The sequence below is a fragment of the Simochromis diagramma genome, unplaced genomic scaffold (assembly GCF_900408965.1).
Source record: "Simochromis diagramma unplaced genomic scaffold, fSimDia1.1 OVJJ01000802.1, whole genome shotgun sequence".
NCBI classification, from domain to species: domain Eukaryota; kingdom Metazoa; phylum Chordata; class Actinopteri; order Cichliformes; family Cichlidae; genus Simochromis; species Simochromis diagramma.
The window spans coordinates 10,645,519-10,661,445 of NW_024387492.1; the positions used below are offsets into that span (position 1 = coordinate 10,645,519).

At 41.8% G+C, this 15,927-nt stretch overlaps 1 protein-coding gene across 6 annotated transcripts in view; it reads right to left on the reverse strand.

Annotated features, from left to right (window-relative positions):
* Positions 1 to 15,927, reverse strand: part of sash1a (SAM and SH3 domain containing 1a) — a 168,260-nt gene that overhangs the window by 26,532 nt on the left and 125,801 nt on the right. For all 6 annotated transcript variants that reach the window (XM_040017299.1, XM_040017300.1, XM_040017302.1 and 3 more), the window contains exons 2-7: positions 14,938 to 15,066; positions 6,259 to 6,309; positions 6,100 to 6,149; positions 1,568 to 1,608; positions 605 to 694; positions 402 to 514 (exon numbers count right to left, since the gene is read on the reverse strand). In XM_040017299.1, coding sequence (XP_039873233.1) covers positions 402 to 514; positions 605 to 694; positions 1,568 to 1,608; positions 6,100 to 6,149; positions 6,259 to 6,309; positions 14,938 to 15,066 — 474 coding nt within the window. The remainder of the gene's footprint in view (positions 1 to 401; positions 515 to 604; positions 695 to 1,567; positions 1,609 to 6,099; positions 6,150 to 6,258; positions 6,310 to 14,937; positions 15,067 to 15,927) is intronic.

Sequence of the window (15,927 nt, forward strand, 5' to 3'; positions counted from 1 at the left end):
ATCCCTCCAACAGATGGGGCTATTGAGCTACTATGACCGTCAACCTCGCAAGTATGAGCTGAACAACACACCCACACACTCCAAGAGCTCACACTCCAAAATCCCTGGACTCCTCAACCTCTGGAGACACCATTAAGTCTGGAGTTATGTGTGTGTGCTGTGTGTGTAAAGAGAACAATGCAGGCGCAAAAAAAAAAAATAAATATATATATAGGGAATATATACAGGGTAAAAAGGGAGGGGGTTGGTTAGTAAGAGTAAGTCGTTTTAGAAAGCCAGAGCTGCTGAGGGAGTATGAAGAAAGGGAGGGTTTAAAGAAGATTACAGCCCATCAGTCGTTGGGGCATGAGGGTCGATGAGGGAGGGGATAAAGTGCAAGAGACAATGCGGGAGGTTCCTACCCGAGCCAGAGCTTCTTCTACGGTGATCATCTTCTCTTTCACCATCATCATCAGCTGGATCCGCTCCTCATCGCTCATGGTGATCTCGCTGGCCACGTAGCCAATATCTTCTCCTGATTGTGGTAAAGACCAATGAGCAAAAAGGAAAACACGAAGCAACAAATATTCGGTGACCCTAATGTGTACAATAGAGCCGCACAAACCTTTGGACGTCTGTCGTACAACGGGTTTGTGCTGAGATTTGCGGAAGTTCTGCCAAAAAGATTTGTTCTTCTTCTTACTGTCCCATTTACCTTAAGGGAGGAAATAAAAGACGAGGTTACACACAAGCAAGAAAACACGATGAGCATGAGAAATACACTAAACCGGGTTATGCACTTTGCTGTTTCAGGAATACAGGAAAGAAACTGTTTGGTTCAGTGTTTCAGTGCTTTAAATACGAAAACTAGGTCAGTCAAAACAACTCCGTTATTAAACACTAGTATGTACTCTACAATGGTTAATCCTGTAATGGAATTTCATTAGAATTACTCTGATAAATGTGTCTTTTAAACCACAGCTTGAGTTTATATCAAAGGCAAACTTGACGATCCCACTATGACATCATCAGGATTTACTTCTCAAATCTGACAAACCTTCTCCTGTGCACAGGAGACAAAATATAACTGTTTTCATAAGAGCTCTACCCATGACTGGAATGTGTTTCACTCTAAAATTTTATATGTTTACTAAATTAATTAATGTAAAACTAAAATGCAATATTACACTTCATTCAAACTTCTGCTGCCTCATCGTCCAGACCTGAGAAGGTGTGAATAAAGATGTGAGTATGATGCTGGTTTTAGGTGTGAGAGATCCTGAGGTTAAACCCCACAGGGTACCCACTTATGCTTCCACCCTGCTTGATGTAGGACATGTAAAATGATATTGGAGGTTTACATAAACAGGTATTTTGCCTCACCTACGCAACCAAAATCTAAATCTAAAAATAAAGTGTTAAAAACAGCAAGGAGATTATGATTACCCTAAAAGAGCATCAAAACGTAGTGACTATCCCGCAGATAGTGTCAAAAATAGGCAATTTAGCCCAGACACTTTGCACCGTTACTGGAAGTCCAGCTGGGTTCAAGGTGGCATAATTGTATATTGACTTGAAATCTATTTACCTCCAGATCCATCTTCAGAGCTGGACTTGTGTAGAGACATCCTGAAAGAAAACAGAAAAATATCACTGTTTTAAAAAAAAATTTACAATGTCTCTTCTAATCTCAGTGAACCACATAAAAAGTACACTGATGCTCAGCGACAATTATAAATGTTCAGGGAGTGGGTCTGCATTTCTGTGTATCCACCACTTGGGGTCAGTGCTGGTACTTTAGTGATTTAGACCAGGCTCCTGAGGCTTGAGAGGGAGAGGGAGGAAAAGAGATGTGGGTAACAACACCCCTGCTGCAAAAACAAGTGGGTAAGATGAAGATGGCAGTAATACGGAAGTGTTTAGGAGCAGTACAGAATGCAGGAAGGTCAAAAAGACGAATGGAAGAACAACATTTAACAGTGGTGCGCAGATTGAAGAGGGAAAGTAAGGAACTGAGGAATAGAGAAACAGAAGGAGACAGAAGGGGTAGGAGGAGGAGGAGAAACCACAGGGCAGACTCAGCCTGTTTGTGTTTCCACTTCCCTCCACAGGATAGACAGTCACGAGGAAGAGAGATGGGAGACTGAAACTAAGGGCATAGAGAGAGATAGAAATGGAAAATGTGTGAGTAAAAACAAATACCCCAATGTGCGCATAAATCTGTCTCAAAAAAAAAAGTAAAAGCCTCTGGTAAAACATGAACTGCGGTGTATGAGCAACCTCTCGCCATTTTCTCGAAAGTTCAGCAGCATGTTGGATCTCAGCTGACTCCCTGGTTATGCAGAAGTTGACAAACCACATCAAGAACTCTATTTTTGTCTTAAAAGTTGTGAGTTATTGAGTTTTCATGCAAAGTTTGCAAAATAGAGGCCCTGTGACAACACTGTAAAGGTATGTTTAGATGTATAATAGTGTGGGAGTGATAATGAGTGGTGCTGGCTGCACACTGTAAGCTGTTCTTTCAGTTAAATGGAAATAAATCACAGGGGGAACAGAGTACTTTAAATTTATCCAGCTGATAACCTAAGAGACTTATTAAGCTAATCTCTCTTCTAAAGGCATGTCTCGCTCTTTTACCGTCTCTTACCGGCAGGTTTTCACACACCCGTCTGTGAATTCAGCCAACTGCGCACGTGCATACAGCTGCTGAGTCACACACAAAGACAGGTGGTTGTCGCTGAAGCATCATGAAAGAGAGTGACGGGATCAAAACAAGATGAACAGGTCACTTTTCCTCTCCAGTTGGTACACGGCCCTGTATGCGCGCGCATGCGACCACGTACATTTGTTCAAATATGGTAGCCCTTGTCTAGGTGCAATGGGAAATCTTTGCACGGCTTAAAGCCCGGCTGCCATGGCAACGTAATGAGATGCTAATTGAATGGATGCCTGTATGGTTTACTCCTCTGCTCCCCCTCCCAGACAGGCTAGGGCCAAAGCTAATGCTAAAAGAACTCCCTCAATAGAAGCTTTTCTGTAGCGGCATCGTCACCCCCCCACCCCACCTTCATGCTCTATAAATTAACCTCCCATGCAGCGCACAGACACATGCACTCACGCGCACACATCCGCTCGCTAAAAGAGCCTGAATGTCTTCCAAAAGTGTTAACCCAGCATAGTGTGGCTAGGCAACTTAATTGGTTTAACCTTAAATCTTTGGCATGCCTTCCTATTTCAATTCTCCTCTCTGCAGTGAGAAGGGAACATGTAACTGCTAACAAAGGTACTGTATAACATACAGTATCTCTACTTTGGGTTGAACCTGTCCAGAACAAGCACAGGTTGCTTCTCATGATGTGTGTACAATATGAAAATTAAAGTTACCATGTGTTTGCTTATTTAAGCCCATATTCACTATGCGTGAATGCTTGCTTTGCGCTCTGAAAATGATATGTTTGTGAGCACTATTCCTAGCTGGGATGAACAGCATGAGTAATTTTCAAAATGATAAGCTGCAAGTACCATTTGTGTTACAGTACAGGGCTTTGAAACTACTGCAGATATGTAATATAGCTCATATGCTGTGTGACAGAGGTGCTGTCTAGAGCAGATGATGATAAACCAGCACATGGGAAGATTTGAACACAGCTGTGTGAGCTCATGTTTAATGGCATCTTACTGCCATTTTTTTGTACTGCGCTCAGGTGAAATTACGGGAATGGACGCATGTTTGTACACAGACACTGTGTTTTTTTTTGTGTGGTTACAAGGTTGGCCACCTGGAGCAAAGCAATCCCCGGTGTTCTTGACGAAACAATGAGAGGTGACAGTATGACGGTAGCAGTGTCCACAGGAAGAACAGAGGGACGACCTCTTTAGGGAGTCAGAGAGGTCACCGCAAAAGGGAAGGCAGGAAAATAGAAAATTATGCGCTTAGCTGAAAAAGTACGTGGATATCAACTACGAGCGCACTTTCCTGTCGTTCAACTTGCCATCTACTTTGTTCAACTTAAGGCTACAATACTCACCAGCACAAGGTAAATGTGCTGACAAGGTGCTTTAGTTTCCCAACGTGGTGCTTGTTCTGAAACAGATTCTTCCATCTGATTATTGCGCTTTCCAGCAGCACAGATGCCTCTAAGCGCACTACCATTTTCAAACCCAGTTGGAGCCGCCAATTCGTATATTCTGTTTCTGCATGTGCGTTTTCATCAAAATCCATTTACCTCTTTCTTTTTTTTTTTTTAACCTTACTGATAAGCAAGGTGCCCATTCTGCACAGCAATATCCACCAACCAATCAGCTTCCAAAAACAGGATGTTGCAAACTTGAACCTTTCAGCCTTCTGGGAGCTCTCTGTCAACACCACTTGTAAACCCGGCACAATCAGAGCTGTGCCCACGTCTTGCCAACAAAGTGACATAGAAACAGGGAAAAGAAGGGTGACTCCAGCCCCTGGATGAAGCCTGGGAAATCTTATCTGCCTGCTATTGTCCCGCAAAGAGGCGACAGTGGGGTACCCGTGCTTGTGCGCATGAACGTGGAAGCGTGCCTTTTGTGCGGCTGTAAGGAATCGGGTCCCAGGAATGCACGGGGCATGCCTATCAGTCTGCCTGCACATGATAAATCACTCCACCTGAAATCCATTCACCATGGTGGAAAGTGGACAATGGACAACTTAATAGAGAAGAGAACTGGGGTGAGTGGGAGCAGACAGGCTGCCAGTGAATGATAGATTAAAACAAAGAGGGTTATTACAAGTGCGATGTGGGAAGTTTTGTAATTTAAGAATAAAAACTCAGAATGGTAGGTTTACAAGTTATATTATACACACACACACATATATATAAATATATTTATTGGTGATGGTAAGGGAAAGAGAAACCATGCAACGCATGAGAAAGAAACCAGACTGACAGTAAGAAAATGGATAATATAGTACAGTTAGGGGCTCTTTTAGGGTCTCTTTCAAACAGTAGAGAGACGTCATTTTGGCATCTGGATCCCATCATCTTCTGCATTTGTCTGTGCAACATATAAAGCCATGGGAATAGAGATCATGTCTGCAGTATGCACTTCGCTGGTCATCACGTGAAGATGGCAGCTCCACCGGGGCTGATTACTTTCCTAAAATTTGGGGGTTTTCTTTATCACTACCAATGACCAACACTGCCCAAGGAGCTTATTTTGTAACGAGGTCTTTACTAGACAACTCGTCATGAGGAAACAAATATATTCTTAACATTCCGTCTCATTTATCAAACATACGTGGCCATAAAGCGACCGTGTGTGTGCGATCAGGCCATTTAGCCAACCTCAGCCAACTTGGATTGCTTTAAATTTGCATAGCACTGTATAACAGTGACCTCATGGTGGGCTACGACCTAGAAATTTTATGCAAGCAAAATACAGTGGTATTCAAAAAAAAAAAGAACATACTTTTGTGTAACAGGATCCAGTAAAAAGGAACCCCACCCATGCCCAGTTCCATCCTGCTCTTTCGTTCATGCTCTTTTGCTCTAATCTTTTGGCCATCACCCTCTCCGTCTCCCCCCCCTGTACATCGCAGAACACAAAGGCAGGAAGGAAGTATAGACGGCCTGGAGAATAGAGAATGGCTGCTGGTCCAAGCGAGTCAGCCAGAGGAAGCAGTCACTGGGTTTCCTTTAACTGCAGCAGCAATGTGAGCAGAGAAGCATGGAAGACCAACTACATCTTTTTCGAGACGTCCATTAGTGCAGATTGCTCCTTAACTTTAAACTCTCTTGAAAATGACCTTCTAAATAGTCAGTGGGTAATATTTTATTACCATCATTAGAGCAAATATGCACACGTAAACTAGCATCTTCTGCTTTAAAAAAAAAAAAAAAACAAGGTTCCACATAATAGATCTACCAAACACATTAGCTGTGTCTGAAGCTGTGTGTATTTCTCTCCATATTTAGCCGTGGACATGAAGAAAGTGTGATTTTGTGTGCAGGCATGCACAGGTTGATATGAGCCAGACACAGGCTGCAAATTGTTTGGAAATGCAGCAGACAGACATCTCAATCCAAGCATACTTCATAGATGCGCATTTGCTACAGTCACATTTTATCAGGGACAAAAATGGAAACTTACTTTCTGTCCGTTTCAGGAGTGGACACCTCGCTGCTGAAGCCTAAAGATTCCTGGAGAGAGAGACAAGGAAGGGGGTGGAGGCACGTGTCAGACTTTTGGTAACAATGACATCTGACGGTATTTCACAAGTGCTACTCTTATGCAGGTGTCTTCGCCTACCTGGATCTCATTACGGAGCTGCAGAGAGGTGCTGCTTGGGTCTTGTTTCTCCTGAAAAATTAGATGGGGAGGAGTGAGAAGGTCAAGCATCACAATCCAAGAGGCAAAGGAGCAAATCACAACACCGGGAAAGTAAAACAGTTCTTTAAAGAAAGCTAAAGACGAAAGGATAAAAAAAAATAAAAAAAAATACAGCAACAGTGGAGGGAATGCTTCACAGTGCACTCATGCATGTACAGACGTTTTTTTTTTTATTATTGTCAGAGTCAGACATACTTGAAAAGGCGTCAAAACAAACACAAGCACGTGTGTGTACACCAACAACTGCTGCTGGGCAAGTCATGACTTGCTTCAGGCGCCCCAGTCTGCGTGAACAGTTCTGAAATGTAACTCGGCACCTGCAAAACTGGCTCCGTGCATCTGATTTTGTAATGACAATTACATCAGTAAACTCCCTTCACTCAAGACAAACACCTGCTAGTTTGCCTCTTATCTTACATTAGAATACAACATGCCATATTTGACTAACTGCACAGGCAGACATGCAAAACAGACATCCAGACCTGGCTGAGCTTTGCTCGTAAATTTAACGGTGGCTTTCACTACAACTGTACGAAAACAATATAAATCGCATTTATTTTTAAACTCTCTTTATACACAAAATGTTGCCAAGTTTTTCCAGCTTTTAAACTCGCTGTCAGTGTGTTTGCACTACTTGGCTGGAGCTAATGAATGTGTCTGAAGCAGGTGCATTTATAACAACTCCAGATACAGATGTGACTTGAATAAAGTGCTGAATAAAGACAGACCCTGAGGCAGATACCATCACAGTGAGTCTGCAACAAGATTTTAACTTGCAGCGTGTGAGTATTAATAGCCAATTAGACTCCTTGAGGGAATGGCTGACTACATAGTTCTGGCAGCACTCTTGTGTCCTTTTGAACTGTCAAGCAGGAGATATCATGACTCCCTATACTCAGACTTGCCCAGTGCTACCACTGTTTTTAAACTTCAGGCCATTAACCAGCACAGAAACAGACACAGTCAACAACTTGCTTAAGGCTGGTGAGCATACTTTTTTCAAAGGCTCTCAGGCTTGAAGACCCAACATCTGAGGTTAACATCAGGACAAAGCTCTTATTTGCTGAAGGTCATACCCCTACTCGTTGCACAGTTATCATTATGTGACTTCACTCTTAATTTGTTGTCATCCCTTCTATCATGTCAGTAAGCAAGACTGGAAAAGACCCCATTAGTTGCCTTAATTTGCAACATATGTAAGAAAATGTCAATTATAACATTGCTAAAACTACTAATGAAGCACTAATAAATGATCAGAGTATGCAGGGCTTGGGTTTGGGGGGTCTTCAACTAGATGGGTCATCGAATTACAAAAAAGGTGAAGACCCTCGTGAAGACCCCTTTGGTTTGGGTCACTGTCAGCAACATTTATGAGATTTATCAGATCCACCTTAAAAATAGAAACCAAAATCTAAGGCAAGTTCGCACTTCCACTTTCTTTCTGTCTGACCTTTATTATTTAGCAGTTCATGAAGAATTACAGGAAACAAGTCCCGATGTAAATGCTGATATTACATTTTTATTTTTGGTTATTTTGTCTGTCCTATTATATTGAAATTGTCCAGGATTTCTTAACACATCTAAAATTAAAAAACTATTTCCCCGTCTTTCTACAGAACTCTAAGCTTTCCGTTTCACTGGCTCTCTCGCTGCAGGATAACAAACACGATATAGGGGATGGTTGAGGGTTGCTTGGACTGTCTTGACTTCTACAATCAGTAAAAAATTCTCTATTATAAGCCCATTAACAAAAGACAAATGTAATCTAGAATTTCCCCGAAATGGAGAGCGGGAAAGGAAATTGGCATCCTCATCCTGCATCTCCACACCCAGGTATTAAAGCTGTAGGACAGCAGTCACGGGAAGCATAACACAGACAGTTTCCTACAGTTAAGAGAGTCACGCTTCCTAATCTGGACGACCTCCAGTTTAACCTTTTTATATTCATATAATGGTTGAGGGAGTGCAATCCTTCCACGCTGTTGCCCCATGAACATGAGTAAGGCATGAGCAAGTGTATTAGTCAGGAGTGACATAACTACCTTTAAGCGTTCTTTGGAACTTTGGAACAACCGTAAGTTGCAAGTCAAATGAGCAGAGGACCTGAAGTGCTAAAGTGGCTTAAAGCCTCTAAATTAGCCCAAGTCCCACAATAACCACACACAACTGAGAGGTGGCTGTAAGGATTTTAGCGAGACAGTCATTAAACAATCATTTTTGCTCAACACAAGTCCTACTGGCCATTTGTGTATTTGTCTGTTACATCAATCAACGAGACAGAGACATGTGACTGGAAGCTTCTTCGTGAAGTAAATCAAGTCATGTCGGAAGACCATTTAATTTGTACATCCCAGGGAATATGGGGATTCCCATAAGTCAAAGAGCAGGTACACATCTACAATCGTGGAAGCTTGTTTCTACAGTCACCAAGCTGCATGTAAGGAAAATCTCGAAAAGGACTGTTTGTCTTTTTTCTCGCAAAGGCAGAGATTACGAGAGACAAAGACACAACACATTCATCCCTTAAGCAAGCACCACTTTGGCAGCTCTATTTAAACAAATGAATTGTGCAGAATATTGTGGAACCACGTTAAGAGGGAGGGGCGCTGTGAACGAGGAGTATACTCCCATGCAAACACAGTGCACAAACGCTTTCAAAAAGGTAGTGGTTGGCTGGTTTTGCTATCAGATCCTCTTTGCGGCTTCTCCGGACAGCAGCTACAGGACAGATACCAGTTTCACCAGTGGGTAACTGTAAGCACCATGCCAGCTCGTTGTAAAAAGTGATTTTAATGTACAATGTCTCTGTACTGCTTGGATATTGGATAAACACAAAAATACAGCCGGACACTGACCCTGGCATCGCCACATTCATTCCACCACAGACATAAACCCAGTTCAAGGAACATCTACACACATTCACACATCTCGCCCCCACTTTCACACACACTAAAAGACCTATAAGACACAATGTGGCTCTCTGTTCCTCCTACTCATCCTCAGCTTCCCTTTATTTCCTGTCTGTGCGTGCCATCTCTGACATGGAAAGAGAGTGAAAAGCTGAAAAGATGAGTGAAAAACAAACAAAACCTACATGTTGTTCACTCTCCGCTAGAGATCTGTGGGATTAATCTGTCACAGAGCAAGATGTGATGAGACAAACAGTAAATGGTTCCAAAAGTAAACCTCCATTTCTCTCAGACACACAGTTAAACGATGAATAACTTGCTGACACGGTTACTTGAAAGAGAATATCAAGGCAATCTGTGTTTGAGGCGGTGCAAAGCATAGATCCCACAATGCATCCCCCCCAGAGGCGGCAGGCTATCCTTTACACGAACTTTGCAGAATAATCTTAAGATGCTGCCCTACTTACCTAAAAGTGGCATGTAAGCGTGTGAACGTGCATGCGTTTTTCCCCTTAGATGTCCAAAGGCGTTGCTTGTGCATGGTTCGCTTAGTGTGTATGTGCGTGCAATTGTGATGGGAGAATGATTGGTTAAGCATGACTGAATTAAGTTAAAATGAAAGGGGGAAAGAAGGGAGAGCTCTGACTAATGAGGATCACGATGTCTGAGCACAGGAAAACTGGCATCGGAAACGACTAAACCCTAACACACAAGCGCTACTGAAAAGTGACTTTACTTCCAAAAACCACAGTGCTTTCCATCATTAACCTGGAAACTACAACAAAGTTTAGCTGCGCAACAGGAGATCCAGATATTTTTTTTTTTAAATTAAAGGGAAAGCTTCAAAATACAGATGAGTGCTAAACACATATTCCATTCACTGCAAAAGCCTGTTGAAGTCACTTTTACTTCACCAAAATTACTCCCAACCTCAGATGGAAAAAAAGGTGTATGTGTAGCAAAAAGACCAGGTGGCGTAGTGGAGGTAGGCCAGCTGGCATGGCCGAGTGAACCTGGGTGGGCAACTGTAAGTAGCCCTGTAGAAAGATATGTAGTGGAACAGGTACCTACTGCAATCCCTGAAAAAGACGTTAGAGGTGGAACTAGTACAGCACAGTGCAAGCCTGCGGGACTGGCTGTTCTGGAAAATCCACACACACACACACACACAAAACCCACACTTGTGTTTTCTGAAATTCAACCACGCCACACCAATCAAGCTGCCGCTTGCCTAAATGTTTTTACGAGAAATACATTAGCACACCAACATCTCCATCCTCTTCCTTTCAAGGACGTCTGGGAGAGTGTGTGTACGTGCTCGCCGCACAGGGCTGCATTCTTTTATAGCGCGTGGAGCATTCCTCAGCTTTGAGAATCCTCCTCAGCTTTGGTATTTCAAAACAAATACCAAAGTTATTACAACCGATGTCCCATTAGTGACAAATAAATCACAAAATACATTTAAATATACCGCTTGCTTTCCACAAGGGTTTTGCCAATAATAAAAAAAACACAGCAGCACGAACGTCCTTTGAAAGCAATCTTACAGCAACAAAGTCTCTGCTGTTTGAGCGTTTGACTTTGCTATGTTTCTAGGCAAAAATCTGAGAGTAGAAAGGATAAATAAGCAGCAGAGTTCACAACACGGTTTGTCTTTCCTCTACACTGTAGTTTTAACCCAGCTGAACTGACGCACTTTGATGGTTTAACTTCACGTGGGCATTAACCACACGGTTCCTCGTCTCACGGTAAAACAAAAACACAAGTCCGTGCCTGAGTCTTGACCCACGGCTGTCAGGCAATTCAGGTATAAAACAAATAAAACGCCTTCCTTGAGTTAGCAGGTTACGATGAACAGATTTATGATTGATAGGATGCTTTGTTTATGCACTTATCTAAAATTATCCTCAAAGATATTACCACACACAGCAGTGCAATGTCTCATTATGGTTAACAGCAAGTGTTAAAATGTTTGCCCAACAACCACAAACGCCAAAATGAGCTCTCTTGATTTATATTTAGCGTACTTCATTTGTACTATTGTGCTATGGTTAGAAAGTGATGTCAAAACAGAGTTTGGTATTTCTCTCCCTTGGCCAGACAAGATTAGTCATCCAACAACCAGTCCCTGCATGTTTAAGGGATCCCTCCTCTGGTGTTTTATGTCTGCGTTTTGGCACTTTTTTTCCTTCCCTTTGAATTAAACTAAACTTGCACTGACATAACTGTAGCGTGACTTTGTGGCTGCTCATGGAGATAGCTTGAAGGAGATAGAGATAGATAGATAACTTTTCCAACTGCCTTGATGTTGAAGAAACAAGAAGAAAAAGACAAAAGTTAACTAAATGTATTTACTTCAACTTCAGATGACTTCTATGGAGCAGTATTTAAAATGATCATCATCCGCTTCAGAAACCAAAGAATGTCATATATTGCAGTTGTTAGCAATGATAATATGCAATGATAATTTATGCTACTTCAAAGCCACTGGTTAAAACCTTTACAAACTTCTGCCTTGGTGCCTTTTAAGAATCCGTCCACATCTAAAACAGATCTGCAAACCAGTGATTGAATTGTGTTACTAACCAAAATTGGGATCATTTCCTGGAATCTGTGGGCTGCCAATCATTGTTTTGTTTTTTATTTGAGGTAACCTCTACCATAGCCACCGACATCACTGTTTTCAACATTGGGCCAAGCAAATTTTCGTTGCTATGCTGAAATTTAAAACTCACTTTTTAAAAATTATCGTACAAATAAACTACTATGAAGCACCTATTTTGAAAAGGGACACTGAAAAACAAATCATGTTTATGGTTACAGATGTAAGATACATTAGGACGGTCAAATGCATCTACATTATTCTAAAATATAACTAAATCCTTTGTATTTAGCTAAGAATTGGAACACTGAAGACTAAAATGTAACTGAATCCCAGGCAAAAAAAATTAAAAATTATTTATCCTTCTGACCTGACCTTTTACTGACCCGTTATTAGAGACAACACACTTTATTAAAACTGCTGAATATATTGCTCTTTTCCAGCATTTCCTGTCACTCCAATAATAAAAATCCTCACGCAGCGTCCGAACGCTAATGTATAAGAGCGCTGGGAAACTGCGAGGCCGTCGTGCTAATCCATATCCACATTCCCAAAGAGGATGTTTATTTAACCCTTTGTATCCCACTAACTCATAAAACTACCATAGAGTCACAGAAACAACTGAGAGGAAGCCACGCAGAAAGGAGGTGCATCGATAGCCATCTAAGAGAGAGCTTCCGTCATCAACTCTTAATAGAGAGAGCCCCTTGCTTTGCAACAACACAGATAGCCATCACTATGTTAAAAGGGGCACAATGCAAGAGCAGGCTAATAATATTGTGCAAGTGGAAAAAAAAAATCCAAATGTTACATTTCTCGTTACTTTAAGGAAAAGAGCCCAAAAAAACCCAAAAAGCCCCCAAAACCCCGAAAGAGAAGCTGAATGGTTCCCATCATGAGCAAACTCGCCGTACCAAGAGTCAAGTTGAGAATGCTTTGGAGAACAGAAACTTAAAAAGGCCTTCTTCTTACTTTTTGGTGTTACAATGTTGACCACAGCAACACTTTAGACAGTGGGGCTTTCGCATGGGAATTTTCCAGTAGCAAATATCCAGTCAGTGTTTTCCTCAAGTTATATTTAACCTGGAGTATGAGGACTTCCATCACAGATTTACTGGCAACCAGACAGCTTTCATGGCGTCTTCTCCGATACCACATTTATCTAAACTTCAGCCTTCTCTAGTACAGCATTGCAAACCAAGAAAGGTCAAAGCTTAGGTGACTTTTACCCTAAAATCTCTACTACATAGATCAGATCTGAACTGAAAAGCATATAGTAGGAGAGATCTGAAGAAACAAGTTACCTACTAGTAAAAATAATAATAATTTAAATCAATAACTGATCTATAAATCTGACATTATGAAACGCATGAAAATTAAGACAATGGCTAAAGAGAGGTGAGCCTTATGGAGTCCTGTCTGCTTTACCATCCACCTCCACTAATAAAATCTGTCTCTATTAATGTGGCTCTTATGACCTTGCCTAACCATCTGGCACTGGTCCCAGGGGTGACGACTGCATGACGCTGGCTTGCAGCCACTGAATTCTGGACACACTTCAAAAGCTGTAACAGTCATTTTGTTACTCTCTTTCTGACTGGGTGTCCGTCACTCTGTCTAAGCTCATTCTCAGTTCATTTAGTGTCCTGTGCTCTGTCTCGGTACACGCCTTGTGTATTACTTTCACAATGCCTCTTAACAATATTGTCTAAGAGAAGAAAAGTTTGTCTTAATCCATTGCATCCTAGAAGGGTTGGTAAAGAAAAGACTGTTCTGGACTTGAACAGCACCCAAAACTAATTTTAGAAAAAGGCCTGCACTCAAACGCAAGGCAAGGTTAAATCCATATAGTGTGGGTTGATACTGCACATTTGAGAGCTCTTGATAAGGTGTTGTCTGACCTATATCCCCTCCTCCATGTATTTTTCTTCTTTTCTTCTATATTTTGCTGCCAAACTCTGCAGAGTGGCAGGACAGCTGCAGGCTCTCACATACTCCACCACTCCTCTTCATTCCCCTCATCCTCCTTCCTTCTCATTCTTCCACTATTCATGTCGTTAGCCTCCTCCTGCACTGGGCTTCAGGCTCAGGTCCCACTCAGCACAACCCCCAACCCCTCCCCTGAGCCTTCACAGCTTCCTTTTCCCCTGTTTTAAGAACTCAGAAGGAGAGCTTCCCTTCAAAACTAACAAAAAAAAATGCCCGAAAGGTAAGCACAGATCAAAGTGTGCAGCCAAAGAGACAGCACTTAATCTATAATAAGATGCAAAATGCATTTACAGTCTATCATGAAAGCGGTGACAACTGAATGTCTGAAATCATTAAATGCACAGCACAATAAATCAGCTGTGCCTTTCAATGCAAGCTGAGCCACATGGTCGCCTTGGAGCAAGAGGGGCTGCCTATTAAACTGGAAACGTGATGACAGAAAAACATGCGGAAAAATGGGGAGACAATCGGCACAAGGTCTAAAATAAGAAAGTCTAACGTGACAACAATGTGTGCAAAGTATGTGGATGGAGAGCTGAATCATTGTTTTATCGGGCAATAACACTACTATGTCTGACTTTCTAGCAAACGTGGTGGAGAGTGCCAGCTAGCTTAGCAGAAAAACAGAATTGACCATTTGTTTTTGTGTGTGTTTGAGAATTTATTTGCCCAAGTTCTATTTACAGGGACTTACTGAATTGATCTTATACTTGCTCTTGCAAGCATGTGGACCCATTGGGTTGTATGCTGCACAAAGCTAGGCCCTCTGCAGCAGCACCAGCAGCATTCCATCATAGATTTACTTGCAACTTGGCAACCAAAGAAGTGTCTTAGTATCCTACATCTCTCTGAAAAGGACTTGTAGTGGTGTTCAGGCACACTGGCCTCGGGGAAAGACTTGGACATTAACACAAATTCATCTTGTTTGTTCAGTCTCTGCTATTCTTTGTCTGGCAGTTAGTAAAGAGCGTTAAAAAAAAAAAAAAAAAAAAATCAAGCATGCAAGTTCAGAGGCGAGGCAAAGAAAATGCTGTGCATGAATAGCCGTTCACATGATTTCATTAGGCGAGGTAATTACATGGGTGAGCGTGTATTTACCATGTCGAGTTCCTGGGAGACTCGTCGTTTGCGTAGCTCCTCCATGCGGTCGTTGACGTCACTAAAGCAGGTGTTGTAGTACTCAGAGTATTCCTGTGCAAGGTCATCTATGTTGCCCAGAGAACCATCCTGAGGAGAAGAAGAGGCATAGTTTTAGCCAGAATACTAAAACCACTAAAACCACTGATAATTTCGCTGACAATGCTCCCACTGGAAAAACTCTTTGCATGAATTATGAACACTCAACTGCTTTGTTTCGATTTACTTTCTGCACTTGGTCTTTCCTTTACACGCTTTCATATAACTGCACTTCACAATATTCCACCAGTACTGCAGGGAAAGGAAAAAGCCTAAACGAGTTAGCACACTGTGTGACATTCACATGCCCTCAAAACTTTGTATAACCAATGTAACATACACTTACAATTAGTGGCAAATAGAAGTTAACTAGGATGCATTTTTGTATGCCTAACACAGACATTCCCTCTCACTCCTACGCAGTTTTGGATAAACTAAATATTTTCTTGGATAAGTAGAAACAATATTATTCTTTATATGCATTCTTCTTAGCGATGCCACTAATTTCAAAGCGTCAACTACCGTTCAAACTGAGACCACGCTGCGGCAAACTACGCCACACAAACAAAAAAAACCTAAAAATACCCCCGGTAAAAGGGCTTTAGGCCCATTTATTCATTCTTATCAGGTTCCATTCAGTGTCACTGGCAGGCCTTGGTTTGTTCCTGGGTTTTTGTCTTTATTTCAAGATGCCCTTTACCTCCTCAGACATTCACCAAGCTCCAACCCAAACACACTTTTTCCGGCAAGCTTCAGTTTACATTAGCACAGTTCCTGCCTTTGTGAGGAAGATCTGTTTAGGAATAATGGAGGAAGTTCTGCTCCAAACATTAAAGAGCTTACCAAAAAGAAGATAACACTATGAGGTAGTCGAGCACATTTTAAATTCAGGTTTTATTGAAATGCGTAGCT